Genomic DNA, 20,396 nt, shown 5'->3' with positions numbered 1-20,396 from the left:
CCCTTGGCGGCTCCTCCCCCTAGCTCGGACCCGCCTTTCTTCCCGAAGGTACCCCCTTACAGCACCCGTGACACGACGTCATTCTCCACTGTCAACTCGCTCGCACCTCCCTGTGTACGCTCCCTCATGGTTGCTCACTCTACTCCTCTACACATGTGCAACATAAATCAGTGCATTGTGTGTGTAGCTACCGTAAACAAAAAGGACACGTTTGAATTAAAAAAACGCCCCAGCCTTTAATTGTAAACATATTCCAATCTTCCCAGCCATGTTTTTTGTTTAAACCAAACCACCCAAAAAACGATTCATCTCGCCTAAAAGTGAACATTAACACATTCAAATGTAACATTTACATTAACTTCACATTATAGCGTACAGTGTACACACATGCAGTGTGTATATATTAACATGTCAAGCCATCTGGCTACCATGAGAGATTCGTTCATGAGGCTATCCACATATACAAACACAGAGACAAGTTCAACCGAGAAGATGGATTCTGGCTTAGCAATCATTGGAAGGATTTGATCAACCATTTCGGGTCTTAATTGATTGTTCACGCTTACGGTGGCATTCAGACCACATCCATTATTTTCGTCTCCCCCCTCCTCTTTTCCGAACAAAGATGGACTCGTCCATCTGAATAACTGCCAAATCGCTCTCCGTGGTGCTAACGTTAAAAAAACCGCCACTTTTTTTCAAAATGTTCTTGCTGTGGTTTTCACCCCTGATGACGATTGCTTGTGTTGCAGTCGAAACGCCGTGATAATTTTATTGTTTTATATTTTTATTATTTTGTTTCCCTTCTACGTGACTTTACCGAAAGAACCAAGAATGTCAAGCAAGGTTTGTATAGTTACATTCTCTAAAATACCCATTTCAATTTGGCACCATGAAATTAAACACCATCACGTAATTTTCTTGTATCACCCATATCTTATTAATTATTTGAATAAAAACAACACCGAGCAGATAAGAAATTCAGTATATAATAAAGTGAAGTTACTTTAAATTTCCCGGTCTAAATTGCACTCCTAAAAATGGGTTCTGTACAATTGTTCAAATTTAATCGACCCCCCCCCCAAACCCCCGTTTGACGATTCATTTTGGTATTGAGCGAGACGCTAAATCAGCGATTCTTAAACTGGGGGTGCACATTGCACCCCTTGGGAGTGCGAGATGCCCTTTCTGGGGGTGCGAGACACGGGCAGATTTTTGTTAGAAGGTAAATAATCGAAACACAAATTAAGCACAGGCACCGAAGTACAACTACTTAGTTTCGTCAAACCCTATGGACTTATTAACATGACAATTTTTTTTTACGATTGAGATCCAAAGGCGGTGCAAGGCTTCAGTAAAGGTTAAGAACCACTGCGCTAAATCAACCTCAATGACAGAGAGCCCTACAGTGTAGCACGCAGACTTTCGCGACCAATATCTTCCATAATACGGGGGGGGCTTGGCGGGGTTCGATCGCGTCGCGTATATAAATGTCGTTAAACCCTTCACAGCCAATTAGTAAGATTCGTCACGTAAACAGAACATGCCAATTCGTGACTAGTACAGCCAACAAGTGTGTTGGAGAGCAAAGCCACTACACATTGAAGTCCACAGCAATGCAGACACACTGCTAACTTGTACATTAACTTGTGCGCGCACGCACGCGTCACCGATTACGTGCGAACGTTGATCCGTGACGTCACAAGACTCAAGCCGTTCTCTCCACGAGACTCGCTTCAAGGCACATGCCCTTGCTCCATCGGTGACATTAGTCGACCGTCCATTGTCCAGGTGAGGCCCACTGAGCTACATACAAATATTACATACAGTACATTATACACTACATACAGTAGAACAATGTCACTCTTATTCTTGGTTCTTTCGGTAAAGTCATGTAGAAGGGAAACAATAACATAACTTTACCGAAAGAACCAAGAATATGAATCCCTGCAGTCACGAAAGCTTTAAATCAAAATGTCACTCTTGTATGACATTGCTTTTAGATTTTGTGTATGCTTGTGTTTTTAATTTGTTTACTATGAAATTGCCATAGATAAAAATAAGCATCCTACTTTAAAAAGTGACTGTACTTACAGTACTATACTTACCACTCCAATCTCGAAGACTGCATGGGGTGATGTATATACGTGCAGTATTTTCATTAAGTTGTATGTAGTGTATAATGTACTGCATGTAATATTTTACACTGAAATCAACCATTGCTACTTTTTTGTCATGTACATGATTCCGATCACCGGACTGGTTACAGCTTTTGGCGCAGTTTTGCCGCTTTCTCCGGGACCCCCAGATAATGTTTGAAGCCGGATAATTGCTTTCCGGATAATTCATCGATGATCAACTGTATTTGCCAATGCAATAACTTAGCATTTGGCCCGCACGCTTCGAGTTCGCAATGGACAATGTATAACGTACAGGTAATCATGAACTGGCACAGCAATGTATAGCGTGCCACTGCAAGGTTAGTTTTTAGAATAACTTTCTTTCAGTACTCGTGGTCAGTGCTTGTATTGTGGTAGGTACCGTGGTAACTATTGTTTGTGCACGCGTGTACGTTGAACGTTGAGTTACGTTTCAGTCACAGTTGTATAATTTTCCTTTAGGCATGCATTTGTGGCAAAACACATCTTGCTGTGTCGTATGAAAATGACATGGAAGTGTCAGAGCAATTAGTATCGCATTCAGTTTGAAGCAAATTTGCTTTACTTGGTTTTTAAATACTGTAATGGATAACTAAAATTATACCACGTGTTAATGATAAAATGTTGGGATTTCAACTGAAAAGTGCATAAAGCCGCAGCAGGACATTTTGTTCTTATGTATATCTTGTGATAAAGGTAGTAGAGGGCTATTCAGAAGATGGTTTAACGAGCAATGTTTTGCAAGTATACAATGACAGTGCAGTGGCAAATGGTATTGGTATTTGGTGGCATTAGATACTGATTAGACTTTAGTAGTTTTTCGCAAACTTTTACATAACGTGTTTACCATTAGTGTTTTACACCCCTAGGACTGAAAACTGGAACACATCCTCCTGCTGCAGGTTACATACTCTGGAATTCCACAACTGTCTAAAAGTATAATTGAAAGCAAAATTATCCATAAAATTAGCTGATTAGGCTACAGCAGCACTGAGTTGTTGGGGAATGTTGAGACTTCATTGGGTTTCGACGTGCGTCGCTCCATCTGCGTGCGTTTTCCTATGACGCTTTGGAGGAGGGTCCTCTTTAACCTTGGCCTTCTCGCTAGCCTCCTGCTTCGATGGGGCGAGCTCGTCAACGGCGTTGTGATGCGGCGCGTTTTGGTTGTCCCCGACCTTGGTTTTCTCATTAGTTTCCTGCACGAAAAGAGCAAACTGGCGGAAGGCACCCTGACCTCCACTGAGGGTGCTTTGGAAACGAGCATAAGACTTGGCCAAGTCGCTCACCGCAGACAACGGCACCCCGCTCAGCCCGGCCTTCTGCAGGCAGCCTGCATCCGAGCTGTCATAGCCTGAGTTTGGTATCAGAAGCAGAAAAGCAAAGGGGGTTAAGATTAATATCTGCCAGCAAAAGTGTTGAGAGGATAACTTTTGAAAGAGAAATTCATTACAAAAGATTCAACTGTGTACAATGGTAACAATCGGACTCTAATTGTCATTTTAAGTATTTTGAGGGTCCTGCAATGGAATGTTTGGTCAATACCATTAATGAGTGCTTGACATGTGAGAGAAAAAACAGATTCTCCTGAAAAAAAAACCCAACACCTGATGAGAACACTCCAAAGTGTTACACCCGGACTCGCAACCCAATTGTGATACTGCCATCATGTGGTCATCTCTCAGCCCTGTCGGTTTGGCTTGGTGGTTATACAAACCTTTACCATGAGCCACCACGTCCAGCTCCATTCTAAAAAATAATGGGATAAGTTCTTCTCGATAACAACTTACAAACTATTTTATTATACTGGATCACGATCTCCCTGGTATTTTTCTGTACACAGAAGATTCCTAAAACTATGTCAATGTTGGTAACGGTTCCTTACCAAAGTAGGCAACTTGCTCCCAGCCGAGGCCAAGCTTCACTCTCCACGAGTTCAGCTGGGAAAGCTTGTCAGCAGTGCCCTGCTTGAGTTTGCAACCAAGCTTCTCTGCGAATTTTGTGTGCACCGTCAGATTAAGGTCCGAGAGAAAACGCACCTGAGGAGAAAGACAGCGACAAGCAAATAAAAAAAACGGGTAGCTCACTCCTCCCGAAGTCTTGTCATGTGACACTGTCAAGGGCGGCGAGGTGCCTGTATGAGCCAACGCAGCAAGTAGGTTGTCGAGCAATCCATATCAAATTTGCATTTCATAACCTGGAAAGTATACATCTGGGCATTCACTTTTCCTCTCACACGTAACAATACTCAGGTGTAATAATATTAACAATTAGATTGTATTCTTGAGCGTTAGTTTTTGTTTTAATAAGTGTCACTGATGCAACGAGCCAAGCCTGGCGCCCGTCCCCATACCTCCACGCCCTTCCCCTGCAGGGTTCTGATAGCCGCCATGTCGCTCGCGCAGAAGGTGCTGTGCTCCTCCCCAGACGACGACACCCGCAGGTGGTCGTCGGTTAAGCAGCCATCGATCGCGCTCACCACCAGCTGTATCCCAGCAGCCTGCTGCTCCCCACAGTACCCGTAGCTGCCGTGCACATCACATCAAACGGTTATGTAAACCCCACCGTTTTAACACGCGGATCACGATGCCCGCATCGGAGCTGCATAGCAAAAATTGTTCAGATGTTGACAAGCGGAGAAAATAAAGGTTCTGCGTTGGCAGTGCTGCGCGAGTACGAACCAAATATATACGAGCAGACTAATGCCCGTTTTAAGGCGGGTGCTTCATACACCGTGTGCCACACAGGGACCACTTACACTGGGGGTACCCTTGGCTAAACTACAGCAGGGCATTGGAATGGTGGAGATGAGAAATGATGGTAGGCACTTTGTGTTGCTTAAGCATGGTTTGAATACCAGGATGTCAAGAGTAAAAAAAAACACTTAAGATTAAGCAACACAAATGATGAAAACAACAAACACTACAAATGGGTATACTGCCATTTAAATGTAATGTAGCCAATAACATAACCAGCTCTAATGTAGCTATGATTTATTGCAACTGACTAAGCAAAGACTAGCCAAGGGTGGTTAGGAAGATGTGGCTCTTCAGAGATAACCTTAATTGGAAGTGAGACTTTGCAGTACAGTTTGTCAGGGGGAAAACCAAATAGAAAGTAAGGCTAGCAAAAGAGCAATTGCTTACTCAAGGGTGGTTAAAGTTGGGATAGATGAGGAAGCAGTCAAAGCTGGACAGGATAATTCAGTAGTAGGATGGAGTATGTATGTTGAACTTCTTTAGCAGTGTACCTAGCCAACCGTGCTCATCCGAGGTGCGGGGTAAGGACAACAAACTAAACACAAAATACAGTTCTGAAGAAATTAGTTTTCAATCTACAGCATGTCAGACAAAACGTATCCATGTGTTCATATGGGCTACCTTACCAAAGAACACGCTGCTCGGCGATGGGCCAGTCGATGTCTATGTCAATGTCCACGCTGTGCTCTGCCTTCATCTCATAGTAGCCAACCTTGCCGTGCTGCAGAGATGGAGGGGTTAAAATATCAATATGCGCAGATGCAGAAAAGCCCTGTGCATTGTAATACAGTGCATTCATCACTGGTGGAGTTGGTAGATAATATTGTGTGAAATAACCATATGTAGGCATGTAGCACAGAAAGTATGCTTGATAGGCTTATGTGTATGAATTGTCAGTTTAACACGTAGGTTTTCGCGACCAATATTATTCATAATAAAGGTTTATTATGAATTATTATGTATGAATTGTATCCCGTGATATATGAACCTGTCCTGGACACCATCCCCCCCCCACCAAACTCCCCAGAAAAACACTCCCTCCACCAACCCGCACTGACCAGTGTAGTGAAGTATGGTCAAAGAATGCCCGCGACCCACACGGTATGGCAAGGCCTTCATCCAGCGGACCTACAGAGTCCACAGCGTGTATTTATATGTCGACTTAACTCATTATAAAGCACTGCAGGCTCAGGATGAGTGGTAGGCGTTCACCTGCAGGTAGCCGTCCTCTATGATTTTCCGTGTGGCGAGATAGATGGAGCCATTCTCACACAGCTCCCCGCTCCAGTCCTGGCGCCGCAGCCTTTTGGCGGGGTTGTGTCCCAAGGGAACCGTGACCTCCCCTTCTGCTCGCACAGCGGAGAGGAATTAAGACATTGCTGAGCCAGCGCAAACCTCTACTATTAAGCACTGCCGAGGTTTTCGCAGTTGTGCTGTGTTGCTCTCAAATGTGTTTTCGAGTTTGTGCCGAGTGTTATTCGACGTGCTGTCCGACGTGAAGCTTCTTCAAGAACAGACCCTCCCAGCACGTGGAGCAAAGTGTACGACATGACGCAGAAAAATACGTGGTATAATCCGCAAACACATCAGAGCGCTATCGTTACTAAACATTAGACGTCTAACAATTCACCCTCCACCCCCAGGGATCTATGAATTGTCACAACTGAGACTGGAAATTCAATTCAGGAATCAATTATTTTTCTTATCCCGTGGTGAATTTAGTGGCAGCTTGGTTTCACATGAACCCATTAAATTCAACAAATCGAAAAACATTCATTCTTACTCACGCCATTCGATGTATTGTAAGCTTAAGGACTGATGTTACACCTCCACCTTTAACATCTTATTTTATTGTGGTCCCGCTAAACGTGTAAATTAATATTATCCGACTTAATGCCTTGGTGGTGCTGATGAGTCAGCATGTGCAGGCAGCCCACTCATGGCGAATCGACAACCATTCCTGTCTCTGCCAAGTCTGTCTGCTTTGGGCAATGTGAAGCCCAGATCCAAGCCATCTTCCACAATATTGTCCAACAACTTTTTCTGTTGGTGACCTCTAGTCATTGCTCCACTGTTGCTATAGGAGGATGCTTTGCAATCTCTCTTTGTACATCTAATGTCTTTATTCCCAGCTCTTTTTCATTATCAGTATTTTCATCTCCTGTCTCTCCTTGATATTCCCATCATATATTTATCAGTATAGCCATAATGAATATGAAAGTTAGACTAATTTCAAATGAATATTGGATATTTAGAATGTGATTATTTGTCCAGACTCTCATCAAGACTGATCAATTGTTACAATTGGGGGTCACAATTTCATTGAGAAATCACTTTTTTAAAATCTAAATTCCTATAACATTTGTATTTTTCTGGCTTGTTGTATCTCATTATCTCCATTAACCTAAATTGAGCATTTGGTAAAATAAGTGTAAAAGTGTAACGAGTTTACTCTTGGAAACACAATTGGATGCATGTTACAGAAGCATACAAATCAATTCGAAACACAAATCGTTGGCTATTGAACAAAGACTAAGGTTGCAAGAAAATGTAAGAAAATCAGTTACATTCATAAAAATGTCCAAAGACATTGACATCTAGTGTTCCAAAGAAGTGGTTACCAATATATTGTAAAAAAGCTTTTCCATTATTAGGCGTAAGGCGCTAAAGCTCTTTGTGTTTAGTTTGTTGTCCTTCCCCTGCACCTCCGATGCAATCGTAAGATGGAGACGCACCTTCAATTAGCATGGTTGGCTGTGTATGGTGTGAAAGAAGTTCAACATATATACAAAAAGCTAATTGCTATTAAGTTAAATTGCGTGCAGCATGAGTTGCTAAGCTTCCCAGAGGCTTCACCTTTGATGTTGACCTCCTGCCAGCGAAAGTGGTGTCGCCGCACAACTGAGAAGATTGAGTCGTATTGTCCACTGCGGAACATGCTGATCACCTCCTGCAGGTGCTCAGGGTGAAGGCAAGGTGAAGTGGCTTGGATATTCATCACCGAATCCACTTCTAGGGAATCCAAAACACACACACACACGTCATATCTAGTCTTAGAGTTGAGTGGCGTAACTATTGAGTGCGTAGGTGGTGCAAAAGTGCTGGGACCCACAATCCAGAGAGGCCCAGGCACCGGATTACGAAGAGGGACAAATTTGTGCAGGGGGTCCCATCCATTTAATTCCTTGCACCAGAGTCCACGCCAACCATGCTACCCCACTGATAAGAGACTGGGTAAGTAAATTTCTCCTTCCAACATTAGGAAACCACTGGAGCTATGCACTTTTAAATCTCGGTTGAAAACAAATATCTTTAGAACTGCTTTTTGTGTTTAGTTTGTTGTCCTTCCCCCGCACCTCCGATTAGCATGGTTGGCTACATATGGTGTGAAAGAAAGTCAACATACATTCTCAAGTACGTAATTATGGCTGACATAACACAGATGATGGCTGTAGCCAGTACCATGCAACTGGTGTCTCCGAACTGCTCTTGGTGATCACACTACCTTCCACATCCTGCTCATTGAGGGGCAATGCCATGAGACCTCCCCCCAAAGTTTCGGGAAAACTTACATTATCTGTGATAAGGATTTGTTTGTTTTTTTCCATTCATAGTATGGGACACGCACAGCAGCAACCACTCGCTTCCTGCCACTCACCGTCATGTTGTTTCAGAAACTCCTGAATAGTCTCCAAGGATGAGGTGGAATCCTTGGACACTTCGAGGGACCTCCGGTGGACCTTGGCTCCAAACTTCTTCGCCACTCGCTCAATGTCGTCATTGTCAGTCGAAACCCAAATGCTGTTGAGTCACAACATTTAAGACCTTTAAAACTAAAGTCTGCTCTTATCCACCACTGTTTACTTTGTGGGATTAATCAGACAACTGCAGATCAAGCAAATACATCTTACCACGATTAATCCCACAGTTAAGTCTCGATTATCCGCAGTGGGCGGATTATCCGGGTTGCAAATTGGCCGTGATTGATAAAAAAAACTAAAGCATTGCTACACAAGCCCCGGTTTATTAGATGCTCATCACTCGTTGGGGGTTATGTGCTCACGTGGCCACAACTCGACGAGTCAACCAATTTACTTTAAAAAACAATTCAAACAAATTCTACGTCTTCATTCCCATTCTACGTAGGCTAACAATAATTATTTTACACCCCACTTTAAGCACGTTTTGTAGAACCCGAGTTGTTTTTTTTTTTCCCAGGCCACCCCTCTTCCCATTACCCTGGATAATCAAGAGGCGAATGCTCGTATAAATTGTGATTTTTTTCTCTCCAAGTCTTTCGTATAATCTGAGTGACCTTTGGGCCCAAAATGTGTAAGCCTTATCTCAAAGCAGATGAAGGCCTTTGTATAATACTGCAGTCCAAACAGTGCCATTGTAAATGATAGCAACTGATTGTACATTTGCAACGATGCCTGCTTAAAGTAACCTTTGAATGGTTTATTGCTAAAGTTAATATTTTAAATAGTTGCTGAGAACACGCAAAGGGTCAGGAATAGAGCCCCTCAAAGCGGGTGTGACGCCTTGAGTGGTAGCCGGTAGGACTAGAAAACAGAACGAACACGAAGCGTTTGTTAATATTTTAAAACGAGTTTCCATTCGGATAGTTATTTTTTTGTTCTTAGGGGCCATCCATTTAGTAGGTTCGCAAAGATCTGTCAAAACTTGACCCCTGCCCACCCTCCCCCGAATCCTATAGAACGGCCGATATTTAATCCACGCAGAAACGATCAAGGATGAATAATATTAACGTGTTTAAGTAAACAGATATTCCACCGCAGGCTGCATTATTATCGAGGCTTCACTCCCCCCCTACCCGTTTCCTATGCGTGCATTGTCAATAGACCCCCCCCCATACGCAGGAGTACGATATTTGGGTTAACCACCCTCCCCCCTCCATGCGTACGTACTAAATGGATGGCCCCTTATTGCTTTATTGGCCGAGTAAATGTTTCCCTATCAATGTGTACTCTAACTCGGTGGGACAATCAGCCGTATCCTATGCAAGAATGCACGCACAGGATGATGTCAAGACTGGCGTATGAGTAACAACCCCACGTTGACACAGACACCCACTCTCGCGAACTGCAATGAAGGTGCATTTGCGTAACCTTTCAATAGTTTAACTCAAGTTTCTCGGGTTGCCGCTTCTGAAGTACCGTATCACCAGTACAACTACACAATGCATACACATTCATTCATACTGCTGATGTACAATACACATAGCCCCCACGGATGCACGCGTCAACGCACTGACACGTCGCTCACAGGCACACCCCCAGAGTATACAACACAGGGCCCCCACAGTTTACACGCATAACCTTACACACACCACACGCCCCACACATACCCCCCACACGCCCCACACATACCCCCCATACACATACCCCCCCATACACCACACACATACCCCCCCATACACCACACACATACCCCCCATACACCATACCCCTCCCCCCATACACCACACACATACCCCCCCATACACCACACACATAACCCCCCTCGCCCCACACAATCCAAAACGCGGACCCTCACACATGTCCCAAAGTGCACGCCACTCCACAACGCGTACACATCCCCAGGCCGCCCAACTGCCCCACCAAACAACAACCCCCCCCGCGGCTCCTCACATCTCCAGAGACACATCACCACCACCATCACCACCACCCCCGTCACCACCACCACCACCCCCGTCACCACCATCACCACCACCACCCCCGTCACCACCACCACCTCCGTGACCAGCACCACCCCCGTCACCACCACCACCCCCGTCACCACCACCACCCCCAGCACCACCCTCGTCACCTGTCAAACACCGCCGAGTGCTTGGCCGCGCGCAGCACCCAGCCGATGAGCGGCACCCCGGCCAGCGGTTTGATGTTCTTCAGCGGGATCCCCTTGCTGCCACCCCTCGCCAGCACCAGCGCCGACAGGTGGCCTCCGCTCGCCATCGCCGCTCGTTTAAATGAACCGCGCGGGTGACTCGACGAGCGTCGCCGAAAGTTGACCTCACACCGCGGGCCGAGCGAGGGCCAAAACTGTATTGATGGAGCAGCCGCGCTCCGCTCCACTGGTGCGAGGGAGTTCGAGTGTATCGATTCGGCGACTCGGGGGTAGTCGTTTGTATCGATTTTGGCAATCGAAAGCTTTGGAGGTTGTTTTTATTTCTTCTTCTGTACGCGAGCGCACTCTTTTTGGGGCCAGCGAATCGCGTGGGAGGATCGTGCGGGCCCGGACAATTAAATCGCGACAGCGTATAAGTATTTACGGTATCTAAAAGCGAGATAACGTTAATAGATTCTGAAATCGAATTGATTGTATTCCGCAGATCGGGAATCGATCCGCCGAAGGTGCAAACGTGGTGGCGGGCGAGGCCGCGACGACGATGACGTCATCTCCACAAGCGGGGTTTGTATTTCCCAGAGCATGTAAGCAACAATACAGAAGTCGTCTCATCTCTGATTGGGTAATACTCGCCTGGAGAGGGCGTGGCCCTTAAAAGTTTTGACCAATCGAGGAGCGCTGTCGCATATCAACACTGCGGAATACAATCTCGAGTGACGTACCGTCGGTGACGGAGCGTTGCGAAATGTGGACCCCCCCCCCCCCATCGTGTCAAGTGGCAGTGAATGTTGACTTAGTGGGGGGCCGTATTTCGCAACGTTCTCATGCGCAACGTGTTCATTCGCAGGCACCCGTCTTGCTCAATCCACTGCAGGATGAAAGCCTCCCCACTTTGCGGGGGTTGTTTTTAGGCGCCGCGGTGGCCAGATGTCATCTTATTATTATTTTTTTATAAAGGCGCCTTTAATTGAAGGCGCTTTTACAAGGGATGAGTGGTACAGTGGGGTGGGGGGTGTAGCTGAAGGTGATACGGTGAATAGGTATGTGGTAATGGGGAAGGTGGGTTTAGTGGGTACGGGAATCACGGTGGGGTTACCTGGGGACGGAGGGAAGGATTGGCCGTGGGTTCGATCCTGACCCTGACGCCTGCTGTATTTGTGTAGTTTGCGGGGTCTTGTCTCCTCGTGGATTTGTCTCCCGCGTATTCCGTGTTTTCTCATCCTCATTTCGAACCACGCGTTTAGATTGTATGGCTTAGTGCTGTACATTTCCATGCGATAAGCCACTTCGTTGAGCTATCGTTTGTGACCAGGTCGACTTCTGAAACAAGAGCCGTATAGCTCCTGGTAAAATTATTTTAAAAAAAGTGTTTAGTTTGATTATGATTCACCACCCTGCCCCAATGTGTGCCGAAGGCGAGGAGCATATTACAGCAGTGGATCTTATCACCACGTAGCCCCCCGTGAGCAACTTGTAAGACCTGTTATCTTAAAGGTGCATTGAAAAATGTGAAACTCCGACTGATGCTCCTGTTGTTGTGGAGTGACTCATGCAGCCAGCTGTGGGCTACAGGGTTTGGTGGTGCATGTTATTTATGTAGTTTATTGTTTAAAAAAATCGGTCACAGTTCCTATGATCACTGTTACATTGCTTTATTTTGGTGATGTCGAAAACGTATTTTGGTTTGGCCATGTTTGTTTTGTTGTAGTGCGGAGTTAGACTGATGGCTTTAATCTTAGTTGTCTTGTGGTTGTTGTTTGACTTGCATCCCACTGGGATTTTTGCACACAGCGTTGGTGTACGGTGCTTTTTCAGGAATATTTTGCTGTTTTTTTCCCATGGATTTTCTGTTTGCACAGTCACACAAAGTCACTTTAAGATGTTTTCTTTTTCATGTTTTTGTTGCGGTTGCACCCGATTCAAGAGCCGAATGGCTCACAGGGCTATACCAAATAAATGGAACGGGAGCTTAAAACGTGCAGTAAGTACCACATTCAAGCACTATCCAGGCTCGAGTCTCCTTGGTTTACCAATAATGCATCGTTTACAGGAGACGCTTTTAGCATTTACATGCTTTGAATTCGTTTCAAATTGTCAAACGTAGGTTTACTTGTTGGCTAACATTAAACATTTTGCTGGACATAATATAGGTGCTGTACTAGTTACGAGTTGGCATGTTCTGTTTACGTGACAAACCTTACTAATTGGCTGTGTTTGGTGGTGGCGGGTTTAACAACACTTATTTACGCGATCTAACCCCCAAAAACCCTATATTACAGATGATATCAGTCGCGAAAGCCTGCTAAGTGTTAAACTGATTTTGCTGGACATCTGCGAAAAAGAGCTTTATAGCTCATCGGATTCCTCCAGTATAAATAAAAATTCTAACACGTAGGCTTTCGCGACCACTAACATCCATAATACAGAGTTTTTTTGGGTTAGATCGCTTAACATTCTTAGAATGTACAGTATATGCTAACCCCCCAAAAACCTGTATTATGGATAAATAAAGATTATGTTGGCACGAAAAATTGAAACTCCCGCGCATTTACAAATCGCGTTTTTTGTCGGGGGAGGGCCTGCGGCGCTTTCCGTAGTCGCCTCCGACGTTTTATATTCCCCAGCGCGCATCGACCGCGTTCGCGCCTTCTCGCGACACGATTGGTTCCGCGTGAGACGACCTCTAGGCCAATCGCGGCGCCGTGCGGCGCTCCACGTGATCCTGCCGGAGCCAATAGGGCGCTTCCCAGGGTGGCGGCGGTGGTGGTGCGCGTCCACGTGTGGTCCGGCCAGAGTCGCCGTTCTGCCATGGAGGCGACGAGAGGGGAGACGAGAGGGGAGATGAGCGACGCAAAGACACGCAGGGGCAAGGCTCCTAAACACAAGATGCCGAGCAGCAAGCGGAGGCACGGGCAGGCGTTCAAGAACCCGCACGCGGCGTTCAGAGAAGGTGCGGTGCACGGCTTCCTCGGCCACGTGGAGGAGGAGGCAGAGGCGTGAGGTCCGAAACGTCGCCGCCTCTGCCTCATGTCGGGTGCTGGCCGGCCCAGCATCGCGACGTGGGGGTGGGGTGGGGTGGTTCCTAAAGTTAGTACCAGTTTGTGCCGAGTCAAAATGTACAGTTGTCCTCATTTGTTTGTCCTCGGAACCTTGCTGGTTGAGTAGTTTTAAGGCGATTCCACTCTGTACCGTAACGACAAAGACGTGAAAAACGACATGGGACCTTTTTGCAAGTTATCAAAGTGTGAAAAAATAAGAATAGGTTTTACCCTTTCTGGCAATACACATTTTCTGGGAAAGGGTAACCCTTATTTCGTCATACTTTGATACTGGCAAAAAGGTCAAAGTTTGTAGCTGCTCACCCGAGCTATGAATGCTCTGATAGTGGCATTGGCCTCGTACTATTCGCCTTTTGGCGTTCTATAGTCTGACACTGGTGAGGCTTGGCCTTAGAGAAGGCTGCTGTCTCCGGTGTTAGGTCAATCAGTTTCAAAGACAAAGCCAAATGTTGTCAGAACATGTTTGTTTACATGTTCACCACAAGCCCCGTGTGTGGTTTTATCCAGACTTGCTTCCTTGCAAAGAAGTTTCTATTAGGTGTTTGAACACCTTAACGCCTGTTTTATTGCCAGGGAGGGTAAAACGTATTCTTATACGTTAATAGCGGTAATCATTTCGTCATTACATAATGCAAATCGCTAATTACACAACTTAAAAAGGGGATCAACAGTATAATCGCCCCCCCCCCTTTCGTAAACGATAGCAGCTGGGCTCGCTGTCCAAAACAAACTTGCCCTGCTAAAGCTGCGACCCCGTGGCGATGTTGCGGGCGCGTTCCTCGTGAGGTTCCTTTTGTAACACCGGGAGTTGGGTGAGAGGCATTCGAGCCTGGTGTTCTGCAGCGTCTAACATTTATTGAAAGTATCGTTTCATATTTATTGTCCTATTCCCCGCTCCCTAATTTTAAACAAGCTCGCCCGACTGCGTTACGTCGTCATTATGGATAGGATCAGAATCCGTATTAATACTGAAGGAATCCGATGAGCTATGAAGCTCTTTTTTTTTACAGATGCCCAGTTTGGGGCATGTCAGAAAGTTAAAACAATACAAACACGATAGGAGTTCAAAGTATAGGAAAGGTAAACAAATCACTTTACTTTGTATACCTTGTTTATTATACCAGGTAAGGCTCACTTAGATACAAAGCTCTTTGTTCAGAAACGACCTGGCCACAAATGATCGCTCAACGAAGTGGCTAATGATGAAATTTATAGCATCCCCGCCGTGGTATGAGGAATTTTCATCACTGGCTTTAGGGTCGCCCCCCCCCCAATGATCGCGTTGCTTAACGCAACCTAGTGAGAGACCCAATTGGATGTATCCCAAGGATCATTATTCACCCGGCGTATCTTTAATATGTACATACAGTGTTTGTGGGGAGTCGACAGTTGGGGCATGAAGATGGCCCAGGACGGGGGAATGAGGAGAGAAAATTACGGGTGAAGCAGACGCCACATGAGTGGGGGAATACCAGAAACAAACTATAGACCAAGTGGACCTTGCCAAGCAAATACAGAATTTACACCACTGGTTTCTGCATCGCATCACTGATCGTTTGAACAGGGATATGCTCTATCGTGAATTAAATCATACGTGGGCTATGAAATTAACCACCTCAATCCTTGCTAAGCTACGTGAAAGACCACTGAGATGAATTATTTCCTGTAATGATACATATTTAATGTGCATTTCGTAACCCTAGGGATTCCATCATGGTTGTGATATTGAGTCTACATCTGACTTATGGGACTGCCTTAACAGTCAACAGAGATTATTAGAACACCTCCCCTCCCTGCTACCCCTTGCGTTTTTGAGCATGGAGACACTTCGTTTAGGCATTGGTCATTGTGAATGTGTTGTCCGTTACAAATCCCCAAAAACCTGAGTAAAATCTATTAACCGCTGGGGCATATTTGTTGGAGCCCGAATTGAACATGGGTAATCATAGCTAAATAAATTATTTCACTATTAAGCTTCCAAAATTTCATAATTAAAGCTTCAAATCAAGATTGCATAATTAATCTGAAAGTGATGTTCTGTGCTCTTGACTTGGAGTATTCTTGTGGGCAGACTTCCAGTCAGATGTAACACTTAATAGTAATTATATTAAGTATTTCACTAAATACAAATGTTATTGTTTCTGACAAGTCTTACATTTGTATATTTCAAATCTTAATTTCGTATACGCTTGATGTGGCCATTTCTCAATTTCTCTCCTATAGATATGATTGCAAAAAAGAAGGAAATTGTTGTGCATAGGTACAAGAAAATGTTGCGAAAAATGGGGCAAGGGCCCCCACTCCAAGGCCGAGTGACAACACAGCAGGGGCCTAGCCAAAGGGCCGAACAGGGAAAGGGACAAAGGTGGGGCCGGCCGGCCCAGCCGTGGATGGAAGGGCCTCAAGCGGGCAAGGGGGCGACACGACAGGAGACGGAGCAGAGCTCATCGCCGGAGGTGGAGGCAGACTACCCCGAGCACCTGCGGCATCTGTACGAAGCGGAGGAGAAGACACTCGGTGTCGCTGAACCAGAGATGATGAGGCCAGTGCGGTAGGTATGAGCAGTGGCGCAAATCTGACTTTATGCTGTCTTGCCTATATCTTTATTAGGAACGCGACGAAGCATTGATTCGTCAATTCAAATATTGTGTATGTGTAGTATAGCATGCTTGCAATTATACGTGTAAGTATTGATCGTATTTTGTTAATTATGTTGAAATGTTATGACAATTTTGGGGTGGAGTGAACTAGACTGCACAAATCGTAACAGTTAATATCATTGAGGATAAATCGTTTCATGCCTAATTTTTATGACTCAATTAAACATAAAACTATTAAAAAACATTGACTTCATTATCAGGGTTGTTTGTGATAATACTTTAAGTTGGCATTTATATCATTCACTTTTGTATTGTGTGTGTGTATATATATACAGTAAAACCTTGGATTGCGAGCATAATTCGTTCCGGAAACGTGTTTGTAATGCAAAGCACTCGTATATCAAAGTGAATTTCCCCATAAGAAATAATGGAAACTCAGATGATTCGTTCCACAACCCAAAAATATTCATATAAAAATTATTCATTCAAAATACCTTTTTATATTTGTATTATTTAACTTTAATATAAAGTAATCAAATTTATTAATTTAATTTAATCACGGCTGGTGTGAGGGAGACGAGAGAGAGGAGGAGGAGGTTTATTGTGTAGGACGACTTTCACTGTCACTAACCGAATCACTGACATCTGTTGGCTCACTGGAATATTTTTGTGCGACTTTAACAAGGGACTTATCCAATGACACTTGCTTTTCCCTCCTTTTGAGATTTTCATGGGGGCCATTGTTGCAGTACAGTTACTAAACAGTTACTACACTTGGACACAAAATAAAAAAAATGCTTCACGCACTCACACGTGGTCACAACACTATCGTAAACAGTATACTCTCGCACGGATGTTGACTATACGAGCGAGGCACGCCGACTGAGACCGAACATGGGAGACGATTACCCACAATCCCGCAGCGAGAGAGAAGAACCATCGGCTCAGTTGTGATCACGTGACGCTCGGCAGACAAAGCGTGTACGTACTACTCGTATTGCAAGACCTCGCTCGTTTATCAAGTTAAAATTTATTTAAATTTTTGCCCGTCTTGCAAAACACTCGCAGACCAAGTTACTCGCAATCCAAGGTATTACTGTATATAGTTATTTCCAAACATAACTGGTGATGGAAGTTTATGTACAATATTAATTTATATTCTATTTTTCAGAAAAAAGAAACCAAGTTCATATCAGAAAGCCAAACAAGAATTTGAGAGAATAAATACAGAAAAAGCAAACAAAGCAGAGGTAAGGTTATTGCATGAATTTACATGCATGCAACAAATAGCAACTGTGATGTTTATTAAGCGACATTAAGCATTATTTAAAGTAAAATGTGTATATGTCAACATGTTTACCATTGACAGTAAATACATTATCTTAAGTAGGTCGGCTCTGTAATTTGAATAAACAAAGGCGATTCCTTTGCACTATTTAACGCGGTGTTCAGGAGATCCAGCGGCGGAAGGAGGAGAGGGAGAAGGCAATGAAGGAGCACAAGCAGCGCAGGCAGGAGACGTTTCGCATGCTCTCGCAGAAAACCAAGAAGGGGCAGCCACGGCTGCAGCTGCAAATGGAGCACCTCCTGTCGAAGATCCAGGCAAATCGCGGAGCCACTCAATGACCACTGAAAGCTTGTCACCGAAGTCATTGACTTAAACGACTGATATTTAGCTTAAGTATTCTCTGCCTATATCTGATCGAGGGCAATGTAAAAAAGCTTGATTTTTTTGGAGCGTGTAAAATAACCATGAAATTAAAGACAATGAAACTACATCCGTATTACATTAGGAATTATATTGTAATTAAATCTAAACATTTACATTTAATAGAAACATTTGTGAAATCCATGTTTAAATCTGTAAAACCCACCGAGCCGAGTTTGTAATAGTAAAACTTGTCTGTAATCTGATATTTAGGAAAAGGGTTTAAAGCATCAGGTCCTGTGAGAGAACGGATGTTTGCAGAGCTTCAACTAGAATTTCTAATGTGTGCACCCGGTGCAGGAGACAATATTTATAAGTGTGGTCCAAACAAAGGCAATCTAGCTCAGAGGACACGTTACAGAATAGCATTGCACAGCACAAAATTTGTCAGCCACCAGCATTGTGTTGAAGGAAGTACAAATTTAGTTTTTGACCTATTTCTGTGGACCTTTGTTCATGTGCTTCCCTTGTAATGTGAGCTATTAATGAATTCTGGACTATTTTAACAATTTTGTATGAGATTTTTCTGGTAGTTACAGCCAGCATCATGGGCAGTTGCAAAACATCTGCATATTTGGCAGTTTTGGGCCTTAAATAGGAGGTGTGATTGTCATCAATGTGCATCCACAAGATGGCAGAAAGTGATACAAAGTTGATTGTATATTTTTTATTCACGCTATTTCTTGGCAATGCAAGAGTTGTGATATAGCATGGGGATGTCATATTTTTCAAACCTCTGATTGTATAATTCCTTTTTTATTGTGGCCACAATTGATATAAACCATTGAGGTGCATCTTTAATATTATGTTTCTGGTGAGGAGTCCATTAATCACATTAAACAAATCAAAACTTGTATATTTGATTGGATGCATGTATCATGAATGGAAGACGATTCAATTTAATCATTTAATGATTGTCTATTTATTGTAATGCCTCTGAAGCTTCTTTCAAGTTATGCATATTGCACGAGCGCTTTTCAGATTTCTATTTCTCACAGTTCCTTTTACATTTGTAAAACATTGGTTGAATAGACTACATAATGTATGGCTTTGTGATGTTGATATTTGTTTCGAACTTTTCTCAATAAAATGTGGAACTCAACTTTCTCTTGTATTTTATGTCAATTGTGTTATCGGTGTCTTGTGAAAACCCACTCATAACTCTCGTAGAGAAGTACTCCCCTCCCCTTCTGAGAGAACAGTCCCCTGAAGAAGATATCACAGATCTAAAATATAAAGTGACCTCTTCCACACCAGGGGCATCACTTTCCAATGTACCCTACTACAGAGAGATTCCTTTCACAATAGTCAAACCGAAGTTTATTATTCATAGCACTTGAATTTAGCGCATTAAGTGCAGAGCTAAAATGCATTTTATTTGGGGGGAGTTGTGTATTCACTGGGGACTGGGCTGAGATCACAACCTGTTGAAAGGTTAATCACAACTGACTGGATTTCAAATCCAGAATCTCAGCAGTGCCAGCTCAAGTGTTCTAACCTCTTGAGCCACCTGGCTTTGTTAATTTAGCAAAGAGAAAAAATAATAGTTTTTAAAAATGTCCATGTTGAATATTCCGGGTTCAAGAATTTAACGATTTTAAAGTTTCCACATGAAAAAAACATGTATATGCGTTGTGTGGACTGCACATGCCAATAAAATACCACGGTGGTAAGGCCGTTGTGTAAAATACTTTGTAAGTCAAGTGGCTCCTCAATGGATTTATTCGTCCAGTATTTTCCAGTTGGAGGAAATTAGACTAATTAATTGGAGATGCTCACATTGATAATACAAAAGATGCACGTGCCCCTGATTTAGAACCCGATTTGATAGACTGCAGCTGCGCTCGGTGGAATAGCATCGAGAGAGCCTTGTGTGAGCTCAGTGCTTGTGAATAATGGGAGGGGGGGGACCTTGGGACTTTATTGAAAAGGCCCTCGTTGCTGGGAAAGTCAATCTCGGCTGTAACCACAACACTGCAGCCTTTCTCTTGAAGGCTGCCAGAGGGAGGAGGCCGTGCAGAATAGAAGGGTGTAGATTGAGATTTTGTATCTCACTAAAAACGAGTAAATATAGTCGTACCCTTAAAGTGTTTCTTTAACAGTTTGCCATCAAAATATTTTAACGTCAACAATTGTGGTGGCGCTACTACTGTTGAACAAACATAACTATCTGGTAAGTTGCGTGTTAAAGTGGATTAATCACACTAATAATCGCTCATTCAATTATTAAAGTAACACGGTAGCTC

General features: G+C 44.0%; 3 protein-coding genes across 4 annotated transcripts in view; 2 read left to right on the top strand and 1 right to left on the bottom strand.

The window, feature by feature from the left end:
• Nucleotides 1–216: 216 nt before the first annotated feature.
• Nucleotides 217–11,311, bottom strand: CMAS (cytidine monophosphate N-acetylneuraminic acid synthetase). Its single transcript, XM_032948892.2, has 8 exons — nt 10,745–11,311; nt 8,574–8,716; nt 7,772–7,927; nt 6,128–6,261; nt 5,542–5,636; nt 4,510–4,681; nt 4,042–4,195; nt 217–3,510 (listed from the first exon to the last, which is right to left on the bottom strand). Exons 1-8 carry the CDS (start codon nt 10,888–10,890, stop codon nt 3,176–3,178), a joined length of 1,335 nt encoding a protein of 444 aa, XP_032804783.2. The 5' UTR covers nt 10,891–11,311; the 3' UTR covers nt 217–3,175.
• Nucleotides 11,312–11,845: 534 nt separating this feature from the next.
• On the top strand, nt 11,846–19,252 carry CCDC59 (coiled-coil domain containing 59). The gene is made up of 4 exons (XM_032948891.2): nt 11,846–13,733; nt 16,066–16,393; nt 17,614–17,692; nt 17,895–19,252. Exons 1-4 carry the CDS (start codon nt 13,592–13,594, stop codon nt 18,066–18,068), a joined length of 723 nt encoding a protein of 240 aa, XP_032804782.2. The 5' UTR covers nt 11,846–13,591; the 3' UTR covers nt 18,069–19,252.
• A 103-nt stretch (nt 19,253–19,355) lies between these two features.
• The window catches only part of LOC116939888 (uncharacterized), a 93,483-nt gene continuing 92,442 nt past the window's right edge, over nt 19,356–20,396 (top strand). For both annotated transcript variants that reach the window (XM_032948888.2, XM_032948887.2), the window contains exon 1: nt 19,356–20,323. The gene's annotated coding sequence lies outside the window, so the exon portion shown is untranslated. The remainder of the gene's footprint in view (nt 20,324–20,396) is intronic.

This window comes from Petromyzon marinus, chromosome 7 (genome assembly GCF_048934315.1).
Source record: "Petromyzon marinus isolate PM22_M1 ecotype Great Lakes invasive population chromosome 7, UKy_Petmar_22M1.pri1.0, whole genome shotgun sequence".
NCBI lineage: Eukaryota > Metazoa > Chordata > Hyperoartia > Petromyzontiformes > Petromyzontidae > Petromyzon > Petromyzon marinus.
This window is presented reverse-complemented; position numbering and strand designations above follow the sequence as displayed.